Source organism: Saccopteryx bilineata, chromosome 1 (genome assembly GCF_036850765.1).
Source record: "Saccopteryx bilineata isolate mSacBil1 chromosome 1, mSacBil1_pri_phased_curated, whole genome shotgun sequence".
Lineage (NCBI taxonomy): Eukaryota > Metazoa > Chordata > Mammalia > Chiroptera > Emballonuridae > Saccopteryx > Saccopteryx bilineata.
The window spans coordinates 392,792,563-392,813,130 of NC_089490.1; the positions used below are offsets into that span (position 1 = coordinate 392,792,563).

Here is a 20,568-nt window from a genome sequence, read left to right on the forward strand (position 1 = left end):
GTCTTCCTCACAAGGGAACTGTGTTGGGGCCAGGAGCCCATAGGAAAAGGCTGTTCTCCAACCTCCGCTGCTCCAGCTTGCACCTGAACAAAACCCAGGGTGAGGAGTGCATCTTAACCAGGATACCGGGTCATGCACACAGAAAGATTAAGGGAAGAGAGGGGAAAAAAGTGCTTGACAGGCCAGGATTGGGAAAGATACAGTGCAGGGGGGACATTCGGGCGGCTCTGACATTATTGTCCTCTTGTGGATCCACTGAGGGGATGGAGGAGGAGGAAGAAGGACACTGAGGCCCCAAGAAATTAAGTAACTTGCTCATCATCACAACTGAGCAGATATCGGAGGACAAGAACCACCCAGACCTCCTGCTGCCCAGTGCAGCGGCCTCTTCCCCAGCAGTGAAAGCAACAACCTTTAGAGACAATGGAAAATTAGTGAACAAAGAGAGAAGAGGACTTGCCAGGTGAAGGTGAGGTAAAATTCAGGTGAGAAACTGATCCAGTTCTCTTGATTTATGCTCACTTCAGATCACCAGATCCAATTTCTTTTATTTATCACTGTCCCCAATATGTTAATCCAACATTGGAGTAGCCGCCAAAGTCTAATGCTTTAAAGATGATCAAATACCTTCTCTATCCTGAACTCTGCCAAAGAGCTCCTGTCCATTAGCACAAAAGTCTTCATCAGCCTTCAGCTATGAATAGAATTCAGCGCTGGTGTTCATGCTTGTTTACTTAACAGTAGACATTTCTGGAGTCCTGCTGAGCTGTTGAAGTAGATATGTGATGAATGTGAAATTCTCTTATAAGATAAATAATGCTTCTGTGGATAATTTGGCTCCTAACAGTTCCACCATTTACTAGTGCAACGTTGGACCTGTTACTTAAACACTTATTGTCTCAGTTTCGTCATCTGTAAAGTGAGGATAATAAAAATTTCTACCTTATAGAGTGGTTATGGGGATTAAACAAGTTAATCTGTAAACCACTTCACATAGTTTCTTTCTATGACTGTCTGTCATCAAGGACAGTATCAGTTCTCATAAAATTCAGTTCTGGAAAACTAAGAGACTCTAAGACAGCAGCTTTCTGTTAAGTAAGGACATTGGCAGGTTGAGAATGGAAAGGTCAAATCATGAGTGGCTATGACCTTCATAAATGCTGATTGATTTTAACAAGTTCTTAGACTTCAGACATTTTTTTTGGTTTTTAAATATTTCTATGAACTTTAAAACAATCACTTGAACACTTATTTATGCAGTACTTTTCCTTTTGCAAGGGGATTTCTATCTCATTTGATAACTTTATTCCCTTGAAGGTTGGCAGTAAGATCAGTCATCTCTGAAGCCCCACATAGTACCAGGAATATTTTCTCCATACTACGTGTTCAATAAAATGTTTACTAGAAATGCAGTTAAGTCCTACCTATAGATTCCTAACTTGCTTCTCCTCCTAGCCCTCTCAGGCTTCATGGCAGAGAAGAACCTCACATTAGTGACCGAATTCCTCCTTATAGCATTCACTGACTGTCCTGAACGGGCACTGCCTCTCTTTCTCCTGTTTCTATTAATTTATCTCGTCACCTTGTTGGGAAACTTGGGCATGATTATTCTGATCCACATGGATCACGGGCTCCACACCCCCATGTACTTCCTTTTGAGTCACCTCTCTTTCACGGACATCTGCTACTCGTCTGTCACTGTGCCTCAGATGATGGCCGTGTTGCTGGAGCTCGGGGCAGCTTTATCCTACACACGCTGTGCTGCTCAGTTCTTTCTCTTCACCTTCTTTGGCTCCATTGACTGCTACCTCCTGGCCCTCATGGCTTATGACCGCTATGTGGCTGTGTGCCAACCCCTCCTTTATGTCACCATCATGACACAGAAGGCCCGTTTGAGTTTTGTGGCTGGGGCTTATGCTGCTGGTCTCGTCAGTGCCCTGGTGCGGACAGCCTCAGCTTTCACTCTCTCCTTCTGTGGCACCAATGAGATCGACTTTATTTTCTGTGACCTCCCTCCTCTTTTAAAGCTGACCTGTGGGGACAGCTATACCCAGGAAGTGGTCATTGTTGTGTTTGCCATTTTTGTTATCCCAGCCTGTATGATGGCGATCTTGGTGTCCTACCTGTTTATCATTGTGGCCGTTATGAGGATCCCCTCTGCTGGAGGCAGGACCAAGACCTTCTCTACCTGTGCCTCCCACCTCACCGCTGTGTCGCTTTTCTTTGGCACCCTCATCTTCATGTACCTGCGGGGTAACTCAGGCCGGTCCTCAGATGAGGATCGGGTGGTGGCTGTGCTCTACACCACAGTCATTCCCATGTTGAACCCCCTCATTTACAGCCTGAGGAACAAGGAAGTGAAGGAGGCCCTGAGGAAAATTCTTAACAGAGTCAAGTTGTCCTAACGAGTGTCAACCTTGGACCATCCTGAGGCAAGGACCTCCCCTGCAAGTGCCTGCCTTTCAGACACATTATTTATAGCACACTCAATGTTGAAGTGACTGTATCATGGTACATGTTATAAAAAGAAGCCTAAGACATTTTAGTTTCAGAGAAAGAAAGGAAGAAAAGGAAGAGGCAACCCAAGAAAGAAGATTGGGGAGGGAGCTCTAACTCCCAGGACAAATAATGGAAGGATCTGGAATTAAATCCTGTGTAATACAGATGTGGCACACTTCACAGGTCTGTGGCTATAAAACAAGATTACATTTTTTTGTGTGCAAAATATTCTATGAAAAATTTCCATCAGATAGAAATATTGAAAATAACATATAGTAAACCCCCTATACCTAATACTTAGATTCTGCAAATGTTAATATTTTGTCATATTTGGCTTAACATACATATATGTACATATTTGTATATATAAAATCTATTCATTTATCCATCTAACAATGCATCCATCAATGCACTTTACTTTTTGACACATTTCAAAGTGAGTTGCAGACATTGAAATTAGTACCCTATACCCTTATATACTCCAGAATGATATCATCAATTAGAGTTCAATATTTAGATTACATTTATTTTTGATGATTAAATTGAGGTAATAGTTGGGCAATCTAGTTAATAAAGCTGGACCCACTCAAAGTATTTTTGACTCTTGTACTTGTTCACAGGGATGCCTCACAGTAACTGCTAAAAATATGCCCACGGTAACATGTCTGTCAATTGTTATCAGTGCAAAAGTACCTCTGTTCCTCCTCCTCCTCCTCCTCCTCCTCCTCTTTCTTCTTTTTCACCTGTTCCATTTCCCACTTGTCACATGGTTTGCCTGAGAATCCACTTGGCAAATTTATATCGTTACCACTGTCCATGATAGGATGTGTTTGCATATTATAGATGTATATACACTTTTATGTTCTTACAGCTTTTGACCTTGAGGAGGCAGAACATGGCTGCATTCCATGCAGCATTGGTCAGCGTCCCTGTACTCTGCAAGGGCTCGGTCTGTGTCCAAAGCCTCCTGGAGTCTGATGGTTCTTGATCTTCACTTCTCTAACTTAAATTGCCTCAACCAAACCCAAAGTAAGGAAAGGAAACAGGTCCCACCTACTCATCATTTTCTGTTCTTTCTTTGATCCTTATTCCTGGAACTCAAACCCCTTTTCTTCCTGGTCTTTGTGTTACCACAAAACATGGTCTCAGGTATGTGAATGATATAAACCCTCATAGGGGGAGGAAGGAGGAGTGACAATACGGGGTCTGTGTGAATAAGAATAGTATACTTGAGCGAATTGCTCTCTTGGAATCTTCCAAAAGGCAGGGAAAACACAGTACATTGAAAGGGACTACTGAGAAAATGGGTTGCCAGGTCTAAGGAAAAATGTAATGCCTCCTTCTAATTAAATGCTAAGCAGGCACTAAAAGACTTCTCTCTAAGAAGAAAGGGCTAACCGAAAGGCTGTAGGAACTCGTGGCCATGAAGCCCCATGTTGTATGTCGGACTCTATATACTTTTTATTCTGTAGAGAGAGCTCAGGGAAACTTTAAAAAAATGCCTTTTATTTATGTATGAAGGGAAGTCAGGATTAAATGAGGTAACTTTAAAAAACAGTTCCTAATAGGGAGGTTACCTGGTTGTAAGTAGTGTCAGTATTTCCTTACATCTTGCAATACCTTGTGTTGAAGTCATTTAAATAAAGCAAACAATGATTGTTCTTGTTGAGTTATTTTACTTTTAAAAGTCCTGTTTAAATAGAAAATATATAGCTGCTTATAAATCATTCAAAATACATCTGGATATATATGCTTAAGAAATACTAGGCCATTCAGCCCTGAAAACATTGTCTACTAGAAAGTATTGGATGTGACTCTAATACCTGAAAAGAAGAAGAAGTCTTCTAGAGAGATAACCTTGGATGTGCAGCTCAGTAAGGGGATGGTAAGTGTGATACTCTAACCGTAGGCTGCCTGGTCTCGTGCCTTGCACCCAACTGGACTGCTCCCATCACCCTTCTCAAGTGCCTGCCTATACATGGTTTCCTCCGAGAACTCCACTATTATAGGTCAGGTCTTCCAGGAGCTGTCAAAGAAAAGACTTGTTGGTATTATGACCTCTCTGGTGGCTTCATGAAGCCATCTCACCCTCTTTTTTCCCCAGACTTATTAGAAGGGTTCTGGGGACCACATTGCTTGGTAAAGACACAACCTTTCCAGGGCTGGGCAAGCTAGCAGACATTACCTTCCTTTGGTTGCAGCAGACATGAGCAATATGGTGTGATTTTCAAGATGCCAAGAAGAAACCTGATTCCATTTAAATTCCTTTTTTGTTTGTTTGTTTGCTTTTAATGACTTGCTTGCAATGTGCCTGCTTGACTTTCTTTTCTGGAGATTATAGGATATGATAGAGAGAATGCTGGGTGGCAACTGCCATTTACCAGCTCTATGTCTTTCCTAAGGGCATTCCTCATTCTGTCCCTCAATCTCTCCAGTTGCAGAATTGGGGAGAGGGTAGAATAGAATAATTCTAAGGATCCCGTTGTGGTCTGACATTCTATGTATCTGGGCTTTAAATCTGTTAAAGTGTAAATAAATTATTTGAGAGGAGATCGCACATTATGCCTTGCCAGCCACTTCCTTCAGATGAGACTGTCTCAGAGTCCTCTCCACGCACGGGTCAGGATGAGGAGTAAGCCCCCGAGAACTGGGTAACGGAAGTATGGCAATGGGTGCCGAGGTTCCAGAAGATGCACTTGTCAGACACAAACCTTCCAAACTTGACATCAGCTCTAGGGGTCAGGCATAAAGCTTAAAGGAAATCACAGACAGCGATCATCTTGTTCATGGCCACTCGATTTAAAGGCAGGATGTAAACACGAACTGTTTAAGAGCCAGGGACAGATCTGCTTCTGGTTCTTCCACCTGTTTCTTCCCAAGGAACTGCTCAGCCACCACCCATGGGGTTCCCTGATGCACAGGCGGATAGGAATTTCTCTGACTCTCCTTACCTTCGTGAGGTGCAAATCTGTTTGTTCGTGTTTCCAGAACAGCATCCCCTCTCACCTAGGAAATGCTTCTTTCTGTACTCTAACCATGTGGTTCACCTGGCACTTCCATCTTCTTGTCGATCCCGTCCTTCTGGTCTTCACTGCCGGGCCCTAAGGTAGGTAGGCACCTGACTAACATCAGGCCGACTCTGGTGCTCCATCCGTGGCCATTTGACATCTGAGGCCTTCCTTGGGATTTCTTTTTAAAACTTAGCACCAGAAATAGTGATTTTCATCTCTTTGGTGGTAAAAAAGCTAGAACATGTAAAGTGTGGACATGACCTGTGGTTGTTTTTTCCTACTTTGTGGAAAAAAAAATTTTTAGGAAGAAAATAAAGCTGATATTTAGAGACAGTTAAGGACAATAAAAAAAATTCCTGATGTCATGGTTATTTTTAAGATCTAGCTGCACCCTTCCTTGCCCTCCACATGGTTTTGAGAATCTTGCTGTGAATTCATCTGTGTGCTTAGCCATGTTATGTGCTAAACTTTGGTCACTTGTAGCTAAGACATCTTCATTAAAAAACCATTCCCAGGCCCGGGCCGGTGGGCTCAGCAGTTGAGCGTCGGCCTGGCGTGCGGAAGCCCCGGGTTCGATTCCTGGCCAGGGCACACAGGAGAGGTGCCCATCTGCTTCTCCACCCCTCCCCCTCTCCTTCCTCTCTGTCTCTCTCTTCCCCTCCTGCAGCCAAGGCTCCATTGGAGCAAAAGATGGCCCGGGCGCTGGGGATGGCTCCTTGGCCTCTGCCCCAGGCGCTAGAATGGCTCTGGTCGCGACAGAGCGACGCCCCGGATGGGCAGAGCATTGCCCCCTGGTGGGCGTGCGGGTTGGATCCTGGTCAGGCGCATGCAGGAGTCTGTCTGACTGCCTCCCCGTTTCCAGCATCAGAAAAATACAAAAAAACAAAAACAAAACAAAACAAAACAAAACAACAAAAAACCATTTCCCTTTTAGGATCTCATTCTCTACACATATAAAAAGTTAGGCTGGGCCCTGGCCGATTGGCTCAGTGGTAGAGCATCTGCCTGGTGTGCAGAAGTCCCGGGTTCAATTCCCAGCCAGGGCACACAGGAGAGGTGCCCATCTGCTTCTCCACCCCTCCCCCTCTCCTTCCTCTCTGTCTCTCTCTTCCCCTCCCGCAGCTGAGGCTCCATTAGAGCAGGGATGGCCTGGGCACTGGGGATGGCTCCATGACCTCTGCCTCAGGCACTAGAATGTCTCTGGATGCAACAGAGCGACGCCCCAGATGGGCAGAGCATCGCCCCCTGGTGGGCATGCCGGGTGGATCCCGATCGGGCGCATGCGGAGTCTGTCTGACTGCCTCCCCGTTTCCAGCTTCAGAAAAATACAAAAAACCCCCCAAAACCCCCAAACCAAAACAAACAAACAAAAAGGCTGCATTTCTCAGTTCCTTCTGGGATGTCCATCATTCTAGGATGTTTAAATCTAGAAGCGTGGAGAAAATTTATAAAGGAAGTAGTGGAATAAACTTGTCTCAGGCCTGCTTATCCTTGAGAGAATTTGGGGGATAGGAAGGGCAGACATGAATTTTAAAGAATTAGAACTGAAGCAAGATGAATTCACTTTATTATCTGTTCATCTTGTATTTGGGACCTCTTCTGTATTTCAGAGAAATAAAGGACTGCTGAGTAAAGTGTCAGTTAACCAGCTTGGCCTTAAAAAGTCACGGGAGACTTGACTTGAGGTGGTGAACATACAATACAGTATGTAGATGATGTATTGTAGAGTTGTACACCTGAACCTTGTATAATTTTATTAACCAATGTTACCTCAATAAATTCAATAATTCTTTTAAAAAAAGTTGTGGAATCAAGTGAAATAATCCAACCAGTCACTATCTTTCTGTTTGGAAACTTCAGCCCGTTCACCTATAAATTGGAAAGCCTGAGTCACTTGACTTCCAATATCCTCTTTAGTTCTAGCATCTTATAAGATCCTACAAAAATTCTGGATTTCCAGAATGTGTAAAGCAAGGGAAGTTCTACTAGTGATAAACTGTTATAGTAAGATAAGTCCTTCCAAAGCAAATTTATGAGGTTCAGCCTTGGATTGGCATAACATCCATCCAAGTATGGATGGGGGAAGATAGTAGAGATGGATCCCAGGGTGGCAGTTGAGGATATGTCTTCCTTATAACAAAATCTGTAGTCCCTTCTAGTGTGTCCTCCACACTATAAGCCATGATTCCTTGGCTACAAGAAACAGACATTCACTTAGAGTAGTTCAAGGAAAGATCTTTTTGGAAGAGAAGAGTGTTAATATCGGCCATCAACTCAGATTGAGTTTTTTACTCATCCAATCATCTGTGCTGAGAAAGGTGAGGCCATATGGGGCCAGGGTGTGTGTGCTGAGTCCATTCTTTCACTGTGGTTGTACTACCTAGAAGGAGCAAGAGCATGACCAGTACCTCCCATTTTTTCTATCACCATCTGCTCACTCTTCAACTTAAGACTTATCTCTAAGCACAAAGGCTAGAAAAAAAATGCAGATGTAGAAGAAAACTATTTTCAAATATGGGAGTTCAGAGATATCCTCATGAGGGTTTGCAAATATAGTATAAGAATTAAGAGTAAGCATACTGGATTCAGTCTGCTTTGTTTCAACCTAGTTTTACCCTTTACTGTGGGACTATTGGTGATCCACTTCAACTCTCTGTGCCTAAATTTTCTATCTCTTTAAAACGGAGATAATAATAGTACCTAACTCATAGGATTGGTGCATGGATTGAATCTATCTATCTATCTATCTATCTATCTATCTATCTATCTATCTATCTATCTATCTATCATCTATCTTCATTATCATCTGAGAAAGGGAAATGGCATATAGTAAGCAGCTTTGCTGTTATTATCCTATCAGATTTCCCTTTCACATTTGGGTTCAGCTACCACCATGCCCCAATCTCTAAATCAGGAAACCAAACTGGGCCAGATCTGTAGGTCGGTCTTTGAAACAAATCTTCAAATTTCTTTTACTTTAGTTTTATGAATCTCAACACTCACTCAAAATATGTGAATTTTTTTTTATGGATTGATTTTAGAGAGACAGAGAAAGGAAGGAAGAGAGAGGCATTCATTTGTTGTCCACTTAGTTGTGTCTTCACTTGTTGCTTCCCATATGTTGCCCTGACTTAGGATCAAACCCACAAGCTTGGTGTTTCTGGACGATGCTCTAACTGACTGAGCAAACTGGGAAGGGCCTGTGAAATCTTGATCTGTACTGTATAAGGTTCATTCTATTTCTTTTCTGAGGCTGGCCTCATGGTGACAGAATCATCTTACTAATGGTCTAGTAATGGTTTTAAATTCTACCATAGCTTCCTGTAGGTAGGGTTCCAGTGGCTTCAGCAGCATTTTTTACCTGGGGGCGGGGTGAGGTAGGGTCATAACTATTTCTGAAGCAGAACTGCAGGAGCTCAGCCATTAGACTCACTTCACAACTGAAGGAAAAATCTTAAAAAAAAAAAAGACAGATTCCTCTTTCACAGCTTCCAAGGGATCCATCTGGAAGGATGGTGCTCCCCGCTGACCCCCTCCCAGCTCCTTTCCCTGTAGGAGCAATTGCTTTTGGGGCAGCCAGTCTGACAGAGAATTAAAGGAGCCAGATCCTGAGATGAGTTATCAGGAGATGCCTTTTCTTGGGATGATTAGTGCTTTGCTGTTTGGCATTTGGTCAACTGCTAAGCTTTCTTAGACTATGCTGCCTGAGCAGCATTCTTCCTTAGGGACGTCAGTCCTGCTGCATGCTAATCTGCTTCCAGTAAAAGAGAGGTTCTGTGGTCAAATCTTCTTGAGAATGGAGGGTTAAAGAGAGTTGACAAGGTTTCTTACTTACAGACTTTATAGAACCTTTGAAATGATGACATACAACATGATTTTCCATGTGGGGGTGTAGTATGTATGGTTTCCAAACTTATGAGAATAATAAACCTATTACCTACTATCTACCTATAGATAGGAAAACAAGAATTTGCAAGGTAAGAGCCCTTTGGTGGTGGTTCTCAAACTTTGCTACACATTTTAATTACCTGGGGATTAAAAAATACTTAATGTTCTTATTTTATTGTTTAAAGGGTACACTCTGAGCCTGGAGGTTTTCAGAACTACCAGACCAGGTCATTCATCTTGAGTCCCTGTGTCATCCTCTGAATAGGCTTGGTCAACAGAGCACTGACTCAGCTCAAGTCATTGTTTTGCCAAGTAACTGTATAGCCCTCTTTATATTTAGGTTTTTAAATTTATAATGGAGAGAACCATTACACCCACCCTATCTTATATCTTCTGTGGGGAAGGAAGGTGCCGATGGGACTTTGAAGAAATCACGCTCTTCAAGAACACATCTTTAATATTTTAGTTTACTGTCAAGCAGAGTTAGAGCTTCTGAGAACACTTCCCAAGGCATCGTCTCCAGTGTCAAAGTAAGAAATTTCCAAACCTGTAAGAATTTTTATGAGCTTATTTGAGCCAAACTGTTGACAATTATCGGGAAGCAAAATCTCAACGAATTGAGAAAATGCTCCAGAAAATGGTGGTTTCACCAGTTATTTTATACATTAGAATCAAAGGGAAAGACATAAGGGGGTTGCATGAAATTGATTGGTGATAGATTAGGGAGGTGCTGAAAGCAAAGTGGGGAAATCTCCGGGATTGGGTAAAAAGTAAAAATGTATAAACGGAAACTTCTTTTACGTAGGCAGGAATATGATAGTTAACAGTTAACAATGAACATGATAACAATAACAACGAAGGGGTTTGTTGGTTCCTGCTCTGGTGGGGTGCCTGCCCCGAGGGAAGCAGGAAAAGATTACTCATACATTTCAGAGCATGTTATGGGGTCCATTATTGTAACTGCAGAAGACAACAGACAGGATTGATTAAAGTAAGCTTTGACCTTTGTTAGAGAAAGATACCTTCCTAGGACATGACTACCCACATGAACTGTTTTTATATAGAAAGTTTTAATTTCAGACCATCCCGTGTGGCTACTTTAGGTCTCTGAGTCTGCAGGACCACCATGCAGGCTTTCCCTGAACTTGTCAGATTCAACATGTGACCCCTTTTTTGTCCACACTAGATACAATTTTTGAAAATTGTGTCAGAACAACCTGGATGACTGTTAATCTAGGTGCCTTGTCCCATGGCAGACACATGCATCAGAATTTATGGGGGTAGGTTGATGGTATTCACATTTTCTATAAATTCCTTGGTGATTCTTTTTTTTTAATTTTTTTTATTTATTTTTATTTTATTTTATTTTTTTTAAATAATTTTATTTTTTTAATGGGGTGACATCAATAAATCAGGATTTATTCAAAGATATATTCAAAGATAACAAGTCCAGGGTATCTTGTCATTCAATCATGTTGCATACCCATCATCCAAAGTCAGATTGTCCTCCGTCACCCTCTATCTTGTTCTCTCTGTGCCCCTCCCCCTCCCCCTTTCCCTCTCCCATTCCCCCCTCCCCCCCGTAACCACCACACCCTTATCAATGTCTCTCAGTTTCACTTTTATGTCCCACCTACGTATGGAATAATGCAGTTCCTGGTTTTTTCTGATTTACTTATTTCGCTTCGTATCATGTTATCAAGATCCCACCATTTTGCTGTAAATGTTCCGATGTCATCATTTCTTATGGCTGAGTAGTATTCCATAGTGTATATGTGCCACATCTTCTTTATCCAGTCATCTATTGACGGGCTTTTTGGTTGTTTCCATGTCCTGGCCACTGTGAACAATGCTGCAATAAACATGGGGCTGCATGTGTCTTTACGTATCAATGTTTCTGAGTTTTGGGGGTATATACCCAGTAGAGGGATTGCTGGGTCATAAGGTAGTTCTATTTTCAGTTTTTTGAGGAACCACCATACTTTCTTCCATAATGGTTGTACTACTTTACATTCCCACCAACAGTGGATGAGGGTTCCTTTTCCTCCACAGCCTCTCCAACATTTGCTATTACCTGTCTTGCTAATAATAGCTAATCGAACAGGTGTGAGGTGGTATCTCATTGCCGTTTTGATTTGCATTTCTCTAATAGCTAAAGAAGATGAGCATCTTTTCATATATCTGTTGGCCATTTGTATTTCTTCCTGGGAGAAGTGTCTGTTCATATCCTCTTCCCATTTTTTTATGGGATTGTTTGTTTGTTGTTGAGTTTTATGAGTTCTTTGTATATTTTGGATATTAGGCCCTTATCTGAGCTGTTGTTTGAAAATATCATTTCCCATTTAGTTGGCTTTCTGTTTATTTTGTTATCAGTTTCTCTTGCTGAGCAAAAACTTCTTAGTCTGATGTAGTCCCATTCATTAATTTTTGCCTTCACTTCTCTTGCCATTGGAGTCAAATTCATAAAATGCTCTTTAAAACCCAGGTCCATGAGTTGAGTACCTATGTCTTCTTCTATGTACTTAATTGTTTCAGGTCTTATGTTTAGATCTTTGATCCATTTTGAGTTAATTTTTGTACAGGGGGAGAGACTGTAGTCCAGTTTCATTCTTTTGCATGTGGCTTTCCAGTTTTCCCAGCACCATTTATTGAAGAGGCTTTCTTTTCTCCATTGTGTGTTGTTGGCCCCTTTATCAAAAATTATTTGACTATATATATGTGGTTTTATTTCTGGACTTTCTATTCTGTTCCATTGGTCTGAGTGTCTATTTTTCTGCCAATACCATGCTGTTTTGATTGTCGTGGCCCTATAATAGAGTTTGAAGTCAGGTATTGTAATGCCCCCAGCTTCATTCTTTTTCTTTAGGATTGCTTTGGCTATTCGGGGTTTTTTATAGTTCCATATAAATCTGATGATTTTTTGCTCTATTTCTTTAAAAAACGTCATTGGAAGTTTGATGGGAATTGCATTAAATTTGTATATTGCTTTGGGTAATATAGCCATCTTGATTATATTTATTCTTCCTAGCCAAGAACAAGGTATATTCTTCCATCTTATTATATCTTTTTCAATTTCCCTTAAAAATGGTTTATAGTTTTCATTATATAAGTCCTTTACATTCTTTGTTATGTTTATTCCTAAGTATTTTATTGTTTTTGTTGCAATCGTGAAGGAGATTATTCTTTTGAGTTCGTTCTGAATTGTTTCATTGTTGGCATATAGAAAGGCTATTGACTTCTGTATGTTAATTTTGTATCCTGCGACCTTACTGTATTGGCTTATTGTTTCTAGTAGTCTTTTTGTGGATTCTTTGGGGTTTTCGATGTATAGGATCATATCATCTGCAAAAAGTGATAGCTTTACTTCTTCTTTTCCGATATGGATGCCTTTTATTTCTTTGTCTTGTCTGATTGCTGTGGCGAGAACCTCTAGTACCACATTAAATAAGAATGGAGAGAGTGGACAACCCTGTCTTGTTCCTGATTTAAGGGGGAAAGCCTTCAGTTTAGTGCCATTTAATATGATGTTAGCTGATGGTTTATCATATATGGCCTTTATCATGTTGAGATATTTTCCTTCTATACCCATTTTGTTGAGAGTCTTAAACATAAAATTGTGTTGTATTTTATCGAAAGCCTTTTCTGCGTCTATTGATAAGATCATGTGGTTTTTGTTCTTTGTTTTGTTGATATGGTGTATTACGTTAACCGTTTTACATATGTTGAACCATCCTTGAGATTCTGGGATGAATCCCACTTGATCATGATGTATTATTTTTTTAATATGTTGTTGTATTCGATTTGCTAGTATTTTGTTTAGTATTTTAGCGTCTGTATTCATTAGAGATATTGGTCTGTAGTTTTCTTTTTTTGTGCCATCCTTGCCTGGTTTTGGTATGAGGGTTATGTTGGCCTCATAAAATGTGTTTGGAAGTATTGCTTCTTCAGTTTTTTGGAAGACTTTGAGTAGAATAGGAACCAAGTCTTCTTTGAATGTTTGATAAAATTCGCTGGTATAGCCGTCAGGGCCTGGACTTTTATTTTTGGGGAGGTTTTTAATGGTTTTTTCTATTTCTTCTCTACTGATAGGTCTGTTTAGGCTTTCTGCTTCTTCTTGACTCAGTCTAGGAAGGTTGTATTGTTCTAGGAATTTATCCATTTCTTCTAGGTTGTTGAATTTAGTGGCATAAAGTTTTTCATAGTATTCTACAATAATTCTTTGTATACCTATGGTGTCCGTGGTGATTTTCCCTCTTTCATTTTGGATTTTGTTTATATGAGTTCTTTCTCTTTTTTCCTTGGTAAATCTTGCCAAGGGTTTGTCAATTTTGTTGATCTTTTCAAAGAACCAGCTCCTTGTTCTATTAATTTTTTCTATAGTTTTTCTGTTCTCTAATTCATTTATTTTTGCTCTGATTTTTATTATCTCCTTTCTTCGGCTAGTTTTGGGTTGTCTTTGTTCTTCTTTTTCTAGTTCCTTAAGGTGGGAAGTTAAGTGGTTCACTTGGGCTCTCTCTTGTTTGTTCATATATGCCTGAAGTGATATGAACTTCCCTCTTATCACTGCTTTTGCTGCATCCCATAGATTCTGATATGTCGTATTGTCATTTTCATTAGTCTGTATATATCTTTTGATCTCTGCACTTATTTCTTCTTTGACCCATTCATTTTTTAAAAGTATGTTGTTTAGCTTCCACATTTCTGTGGGATTTTTTTCCTCTTTTTTGCAGTTGAATTCTAGTTTCAAGGCTTTATGATAAGAAAATATGCTTGGTACAACTTCAATTTTTCTGAATTTGCTGATGTTGTTTTTGTGGCCCAACATATGGTCAATTCTTGAGAATGATTCATGTACACTGGAGAAAAATGTATACTCAATCACTTTGGGATGAAATGTCCTGTAGATGTCTATCATATCCAGGTGCTCTAGTGTTTTGTTTAAGGCCACTATGTCTTTGTTGATTCTCTGTTTGGATGACCGATCTAGAGCCGTCAGCGGTGTATTGAGGTCTCTAAGTATGATTGTATTTTTGTCAGTTTTGGTTTTAAGATCAATAAGTAGCTGTCTTATATATTTTGGTGCTCCTTGGTTTGGTGCATATATATTAAGAATTGTTATGTCTTCTTGATTCAGTGTCCCCTTAGCCATTATGAAATGGCCATTTTTATCTCTGAGTACTTTTCCTGTCTTGTAGTCAGCATTATCCGATATGAGTATTGCTACACCTGCTTTTTTTTGGATGTTATTTGCTTGGAGTATTGTTTTCCAGCCTTTCACTTTGAATTTGTTTTTATCCTTGTTACTTAGATGAGTTTCCTGTAGGCAGCATACAGTTGGATTTTCTTTTTTAATCCATTCTGCTACTCTGTGCCTTTTTATTGGTGAGTTTAATCCATTTACATTTAGTGTAATTATTGATACTTGTGAGTTCCCTATTGCCATTTTATAGATTGCTTTCTGTTAGTTTTGTGTCTTGTTTGATCCTTCTCTTTCGTTTTTCTATCTTTTGTTTTTATTTGGTTGTATTCCATACATCTTTCCTCTGTTGCTATCTTTTTTATCTCATGTGCTTCTGTGGTGGTTTTTTCAATGGTGGTTACCTTTGAGTAATGAAAAGGGTCCCTACCCTGTTCATTGTAGCGAACTATTTTGTGAGTACTTTTGCACTCCATCGTCCTTTGCTACTGTTAATCTCCATCTTCTCCCCCTCTTTCTTTTTGTTGTTGTCACAGTTTAAATTTGGTTTTATTGTGTTCTTCTTGGAGCTTTTACTTGTGGCTCTGTTTTTTTTTTTGTTCTTTGTATCTGATTGGAGAACCCCCTTTAGTAATTCCTGGAGTGGGGGTTTTCTGATGATAAATTCCCTCATCTTTTCTGTATCTGTGAATGTTTTTATTTCTCCTTCATATTTGAAGGATAGCTTTGATGGGTATAGTATTCGTGGCTGAAAGTTCCTCTCTTTCAGGACTTTAAATATTGGGGTCCACTCTCTTCTAGCTTGTAGAGTTTCTGCTGAGAAATCTGATGATAATCTAATGGGCCTTCCTTTATATGTTGTATTCTTCTTTTTCCTGGCTGCCTTGAGAATTTTTTCTTTGTTGTTGGTTTGTGTCAATTTCATTATGATATGCCTTGGAGTAGGTTTGTTGGGGTTAAGAAAACTCGGTGTTCTGTTTGCTTCTTGAATTTGAGGCTTTAGTTCTTTCCACAGGCTTGGGAAGTTCTCATCTATTATTTGTTTGAGTATGTTTTCCATTCCATTTTCTCTCTCTTCTCCCTCTGATATACTTATTATTCTTATGTTATTCTTTCTGATGGAGACAGATAATTCTTGTAGGGCTATCTCATTTTTTTAAATTTTTGAGTCTCTTTCTTCTTCTCTCTGTTGTGCCTCAAGTTGCTTGTCTTCTATTTTACTAATCCTCTCTTCTATCTGACCTGTTCTATTAGCTAAGCTTGTTACTTCGTTTTTCAGCTCGTGAATTGAGTTTTTCATCTCTGTTTGATTTGTTTTTATAGTTTCAATTTCTTTGGACATATATTCTTTGTGTTCTTTGAGTTGTTTTCTGAGCTCCCTAAATGGCCTTTCTGTGTTTTCTTGTATATCTCGGAGGATTTTTAGGATTTCTATCTTGAATTCTCTGTCATTTAGCTCCAAGGTTTCCAATATATTAAATTTTTTCTCCATAGATTTTTCCTCATCTAGCTGTGTTACCTCTCTTTCTTTTGTATCCATGATATTCGATTTTCTCTTCCTTAATGGCACCTGAGGGTGGTTTTGTTGATAGTATTAATGAGATTTAATAAAGAATAAAAAGTTAAAAATAAAAAATCAAAAAGTTGTTTTTTTTTAAAAAAATTAATAATGAAATAAAAATAAAATAAAATAATAATTTTTAAAAAAAGGAAATTATTCCCCCCTCCTTTTTTCCTCTCCTCTCCCCTTTTTCTTGAGAAAATCTTGTGGTGAACTGTGAATTATAACAAACAATGCCTGTTATGGAGGGCCTGAATTGGGGAAAAGTAATAGAGGGGCAAAAAAAAAGGGGGGGTATGGACCCACAAAAAGCAAATAAGGAAAAAATTTGGGTCAAGAATAAAATGATTTACTTTTAGGTGTTGGTTGTCTAAGAGTTATGATGAGAGGAATAAGAGGAAAACAGAAAAATGGGGGGACAAATTAAAAAAATACTATTGTATTTAGTGGAACAAGAACTAGATAAAATGGAGAGCCAGGGATGAGAGCACTGGTAGTGAGTTAAAAAGGTGAAGTAAAAACCCTCCAAAATGCCACAAACATAAGTTTGAGTCCCAGATAAAATAATTTGTTTGTTATTGAGGTTTGAATGAGAGGAGATGTAAAGGAGAAAGGAAGAAACTAATATAGAGGGAGAAAAGAAAGAGAGAGAGAGATAAAAAGAAGGAACCACTAAAAGAAGAAAAAAGAAAGGAGAGAGAGAGAGAGTTAAGGGTTTTGAAGTGCAACCCTCATAGAGAGAAAGGAAGAGGAGAAAAAAGATAATGGGAGATGTAACACTTATGGGTAGTGTAGTTCAAGGAGAGGAGAGAGTAAGACCAGCAAAGAGTTAATCGGCCAAATTGGAGGAGGAAAAAAAGTATCAAGAATGAAGATAAGAGAAACAAATGAACAAATATAATAAAATGGGATAGGTTATAAAGTCAGCAGATTATTCTTGATTTTGAGAGGTTATCTTCTTGCTTTTTCTTTTCTCTCCCTCTTCCTGGTCGGTGACTCTGTACCCCAGGTTCTGCCCCTTTGGCACGCTCAGGTAGAGGTTTGCAGTTGATAAGTCTCTATGGCAATGTCATGTATTGTGCTTTAGTCTCGTTGGGAGTCAAGGCTCATTAGCATTTATAGGCTCCGACAGTGAGAGAGTCCGTGTTCCTGGAGCCTTTCTCCTAGTCTTTCCTTCCTCAATTAGTAGCCTGATAATCCAGCTATGGGGTTGCTGCTGCCTCTGCCTAGATAGTAAGAGGTTCAAAGAGCTGGCAACTCCCCACTCTATTCCCACTCAGCACAGGGCTCTGGGTAAGGCTCAGTCAGTCAGAGCTGCTAGCATAATCAGGCGGGCTTTCCGCCCACTCAAAGACCTCTGGCTCTGCCACTCTGTCCGATAACACAGGCGGGCGCCCACTTCCGGGGCGCTTGGAGGAAACTCTCATTCACTATCTGCGTGCGCAGACCAGGATATCCAGCCAGCAGTCTCACGCTCTGAGTGAAACCCCCAACCGCAGGGAAAAGTTGCAGCGTTGGAATTCGCTCTCGCTCCGTCCCCGTGCGCGGCTTTTGCAAGGCTCTGGGGCGGCCCGAGATTCCGCTTTTGCCCACACAAAGGCCCCTGACTCTGCCCCTCTGTGCAATAACACGGGCGCGCACTGCCGAGGCACTCGGAGGAATCGCTCACTTCCTATCTGCGCGCGCACACCAGGATATGAGGCCGGCCGCGTTTCCCTCTGAGTGAAACCCTCACCAGCACGGAAAATTTCCACCGTTGGAATTAGTTCTTGCTCCCTCCCATGCGCGGCTTTCCCAGGGCACTGGGGCTGCCCAGAGATTCTGCTTTCGGCCCACAGAAAGGCCTCTGACCCTGCCTCTCTGTGGGGTAACACGGACACCCACTTCCGGGGCTTAGGAAGAAATCTCTTGCCCACTAACTGCGCACCAACCAGGAGAACGGGTAAAATGGCTGCCCCGCTTGTCTTTCTTTGTTTGGGTTTGGCGCGAGTGTTAGCTTGTATTGCCCGGCTTGCCACAGGATCAGTTTTTCCTCGGCTAGGATCTCCGTGCCACAGCCTGTTTCGGCCCTTTGTGCCGCAGCCTGGATGTATTCACCCCCTTTGCCCGCCTCAGTTTCTATATTCACAGTTACCAGAGAAAGCCGCCCTGTTTAGGTTAGTGAGGAAGGCAGAGCATTTCTTACTCCCTATTTCCTTCGGAGTTTGGTTATATATTTAGCCAATTTTTCACTCGACCATACCTTCGGGTGTATTGCGAAGCATCTGGAAGCTCCAAGTATAGGTTTTTCTGTTTCTGGTTGAAGATCTTGTTGAGTTTTGGGGGAGATTTATCGGTATCGCTTCCTACTCCGCCATTACTCTGACGTCATCTCTCTTGGTGATTCTTATACACACTGAAGTTTGAGAGACAGTGCTCTGGAGGAGAGGTTGGTCACCATTAAGAATTTGCTCAGTTTGCCTGGTAGAAATCCGTTCAGAACTTGTTCACACCTGCCTTTCCATCATGTCATCTCGACTCCTGCACATGTATTATTATGCGTCTGCCAAATGGTGAACTTTCAGAGTCACCGATTACAGTGTGTCTCAGTAATGAGGAGCGAAAACTTATGCTAATAATACAGCCTTCTTTTGAGATCAGACTGTGCCAGCAAGGGTGCCATTGTGCAAAACACTTGACAAAACTCCCAAGTGAGATATAGGAAATCTTCAAAGAAATGAATTTCTTTTGGAACAAGGTAGGAATGAAGTATAACTAGGAACCAGCCCCATCAGACCCTGCTGAGTGCTGGGCGGACATGGGATGGAGCTTTGGGACTTTGATATGAAAGAATTTTCAAAGGTATTAGATGCCTTGTTAGGAAGTCAAATTGTGAAGATAAATTGCCAGTCCTTGGAGATTTACCTCAGGAACCAATTAGTCCATGAAGCCGGTGCAGTTAATATAAGAAGCACGGCCAGCAAGGTCTGGTGCTGGATCACAAGCTCAGTGAAGGAGGCCGGTTCCCTAGCCCTACTCTCAAGGGCTGAGTCTTAAAAAAAATAAATCCCAGGAGACTCTGGTGGCAGGGATGTCTTGATTTGTTAAGGGTTAGAGAAAAGAAAGGGACACTATGAAGTGAGAAGAGGCTATAGAAGTTCAAGGAGCGACCCCATCTCAACAAGACTGCTATGATGAAGGTCTCATGCTGCATTGCTCTTTATTGAAAGGGAACAAAGGGATAAGGCAATTGAAGTCCAGAAAAGAAAAGTGACTTGGCCAGGCTCACACATCAAGTGTGGGTGAACCAGAATCTTGGTCTCCCCTGGATCAGCAGGCCACCGACGGAGGAGATGCTAAACAAAGGAGGAAAGCACGAGTGAAGTGGAATTCAGGGGAGGACAGTTTACGCCCAGCTCATGGCTTCCAGGTCTTTTTTATAATCTCTTTGTCAACCCTGATGGGTTAGCTCAGGATTGACTTGACTTTGGTTTGTATCAGGTAATCAGACATGATCAGCCTTTTTTTTTTTATTTACAGCCTGTTCTAGAACTCTATGGGGGCTCCACAGATTCATGATTCCTCCAACAATGTTTAGACAACACCAGAACTGTCTCCGCTTTCAAGTTCATATGCCGTTCATCCTCCCCCTACTGCTTTTATTAAGACTTAGAGGAGGCAGACAATGGGAACGGAGCCTTGTTAAGTACTAAAATGCGCTCGTGTTTTCTCTTTTGATTCCAAGGTTAATGCTCGTAATTTCAGAAACCACAAAACAAACAAAAACCCCTTGATAAGCCAGCCAGCTCTAATTAGAATAACAGCTGTTTGTTAAACATTCATGTTCCTAGACTCAAAATAGAAATATTCTTCAAAGCAGAGCTCATTGCTGGTTGCTAATGGATTTTTTTTTCTCTTTGGGGTTCATGCTCTGTTATTCATAGAATGTAAATTTTCCTTCCTTAAAATGTTCGTTAAATTTTTTAAAAAGCCACCGTATCTATATGGAGTGCCTTTGGCTTCCCAAAGCATTTTCTCATCTGTTTTAATCTATGCATTAACCTTATCTCATAAAGCAGGGCAGATGTTATGATTCCGTTCTGGCAGAAGAGGAAATTGGGGTTCAGAGAGGTTAAGTGCCTTGTGTAAGATTAAACAGCTAATTAAGGGCAGAGTTGCCAAAACAAGGACTGCGTGGTAAGTCAAAAGAACCACTGCCTCTCCATTTTTAGTATAACAGAAGCATTTATCACTTTTTATCTTATGTTATAGTGAGCTCTATATTTGTCTGCTTCCACATTAGACTGCCGTTTATTGAAGCCAAGTGCCTACATGTCAAGACACCCAACTTAAAGCTCTATCCCTTGCAAGGACTTGGAACTTTTTCCCTATTTGACTCTGGTCTTAGCCCTCCCAAGTCCACTGCTGGATGG

The 20,568-nt window shown here is 40.9% G+C and overlaps 1 protein-coding gene across 1 annotated transcript; it reads left to right on the forward strand.

The window, feature by feature from the left end:
- Positions 1-1,455: 1,455 nt before the first annotated feature.
- On the forward strand, positions 1,456-2,405 carry LOC136320836 (olfactory receptor 9Q1). Its single transcript, XM_066253982.1, has one exon. The coding sequence runs from the start codon at positions 1,470-1,472 to the stop codon at positions 2,403-2,405; it is 936 nt and encodes a 311-aa protein (XP_066110079.1). The 5' UTR covers positions 1,456-1,469.
- The last annotated feature ends 18,163 nt before the right edge of the window (positions 2,406-20,568 follow it).

What these genes read in the sequence shown, in the direction of transcription:
- LOC136320836 (XM_066253982.1), top strand. Translation starts at nt 1,470, where the DNA reads ATGGCAGAGAAGAACCTCACATTAGTGACCGAATTCCTCCTTATAGCA.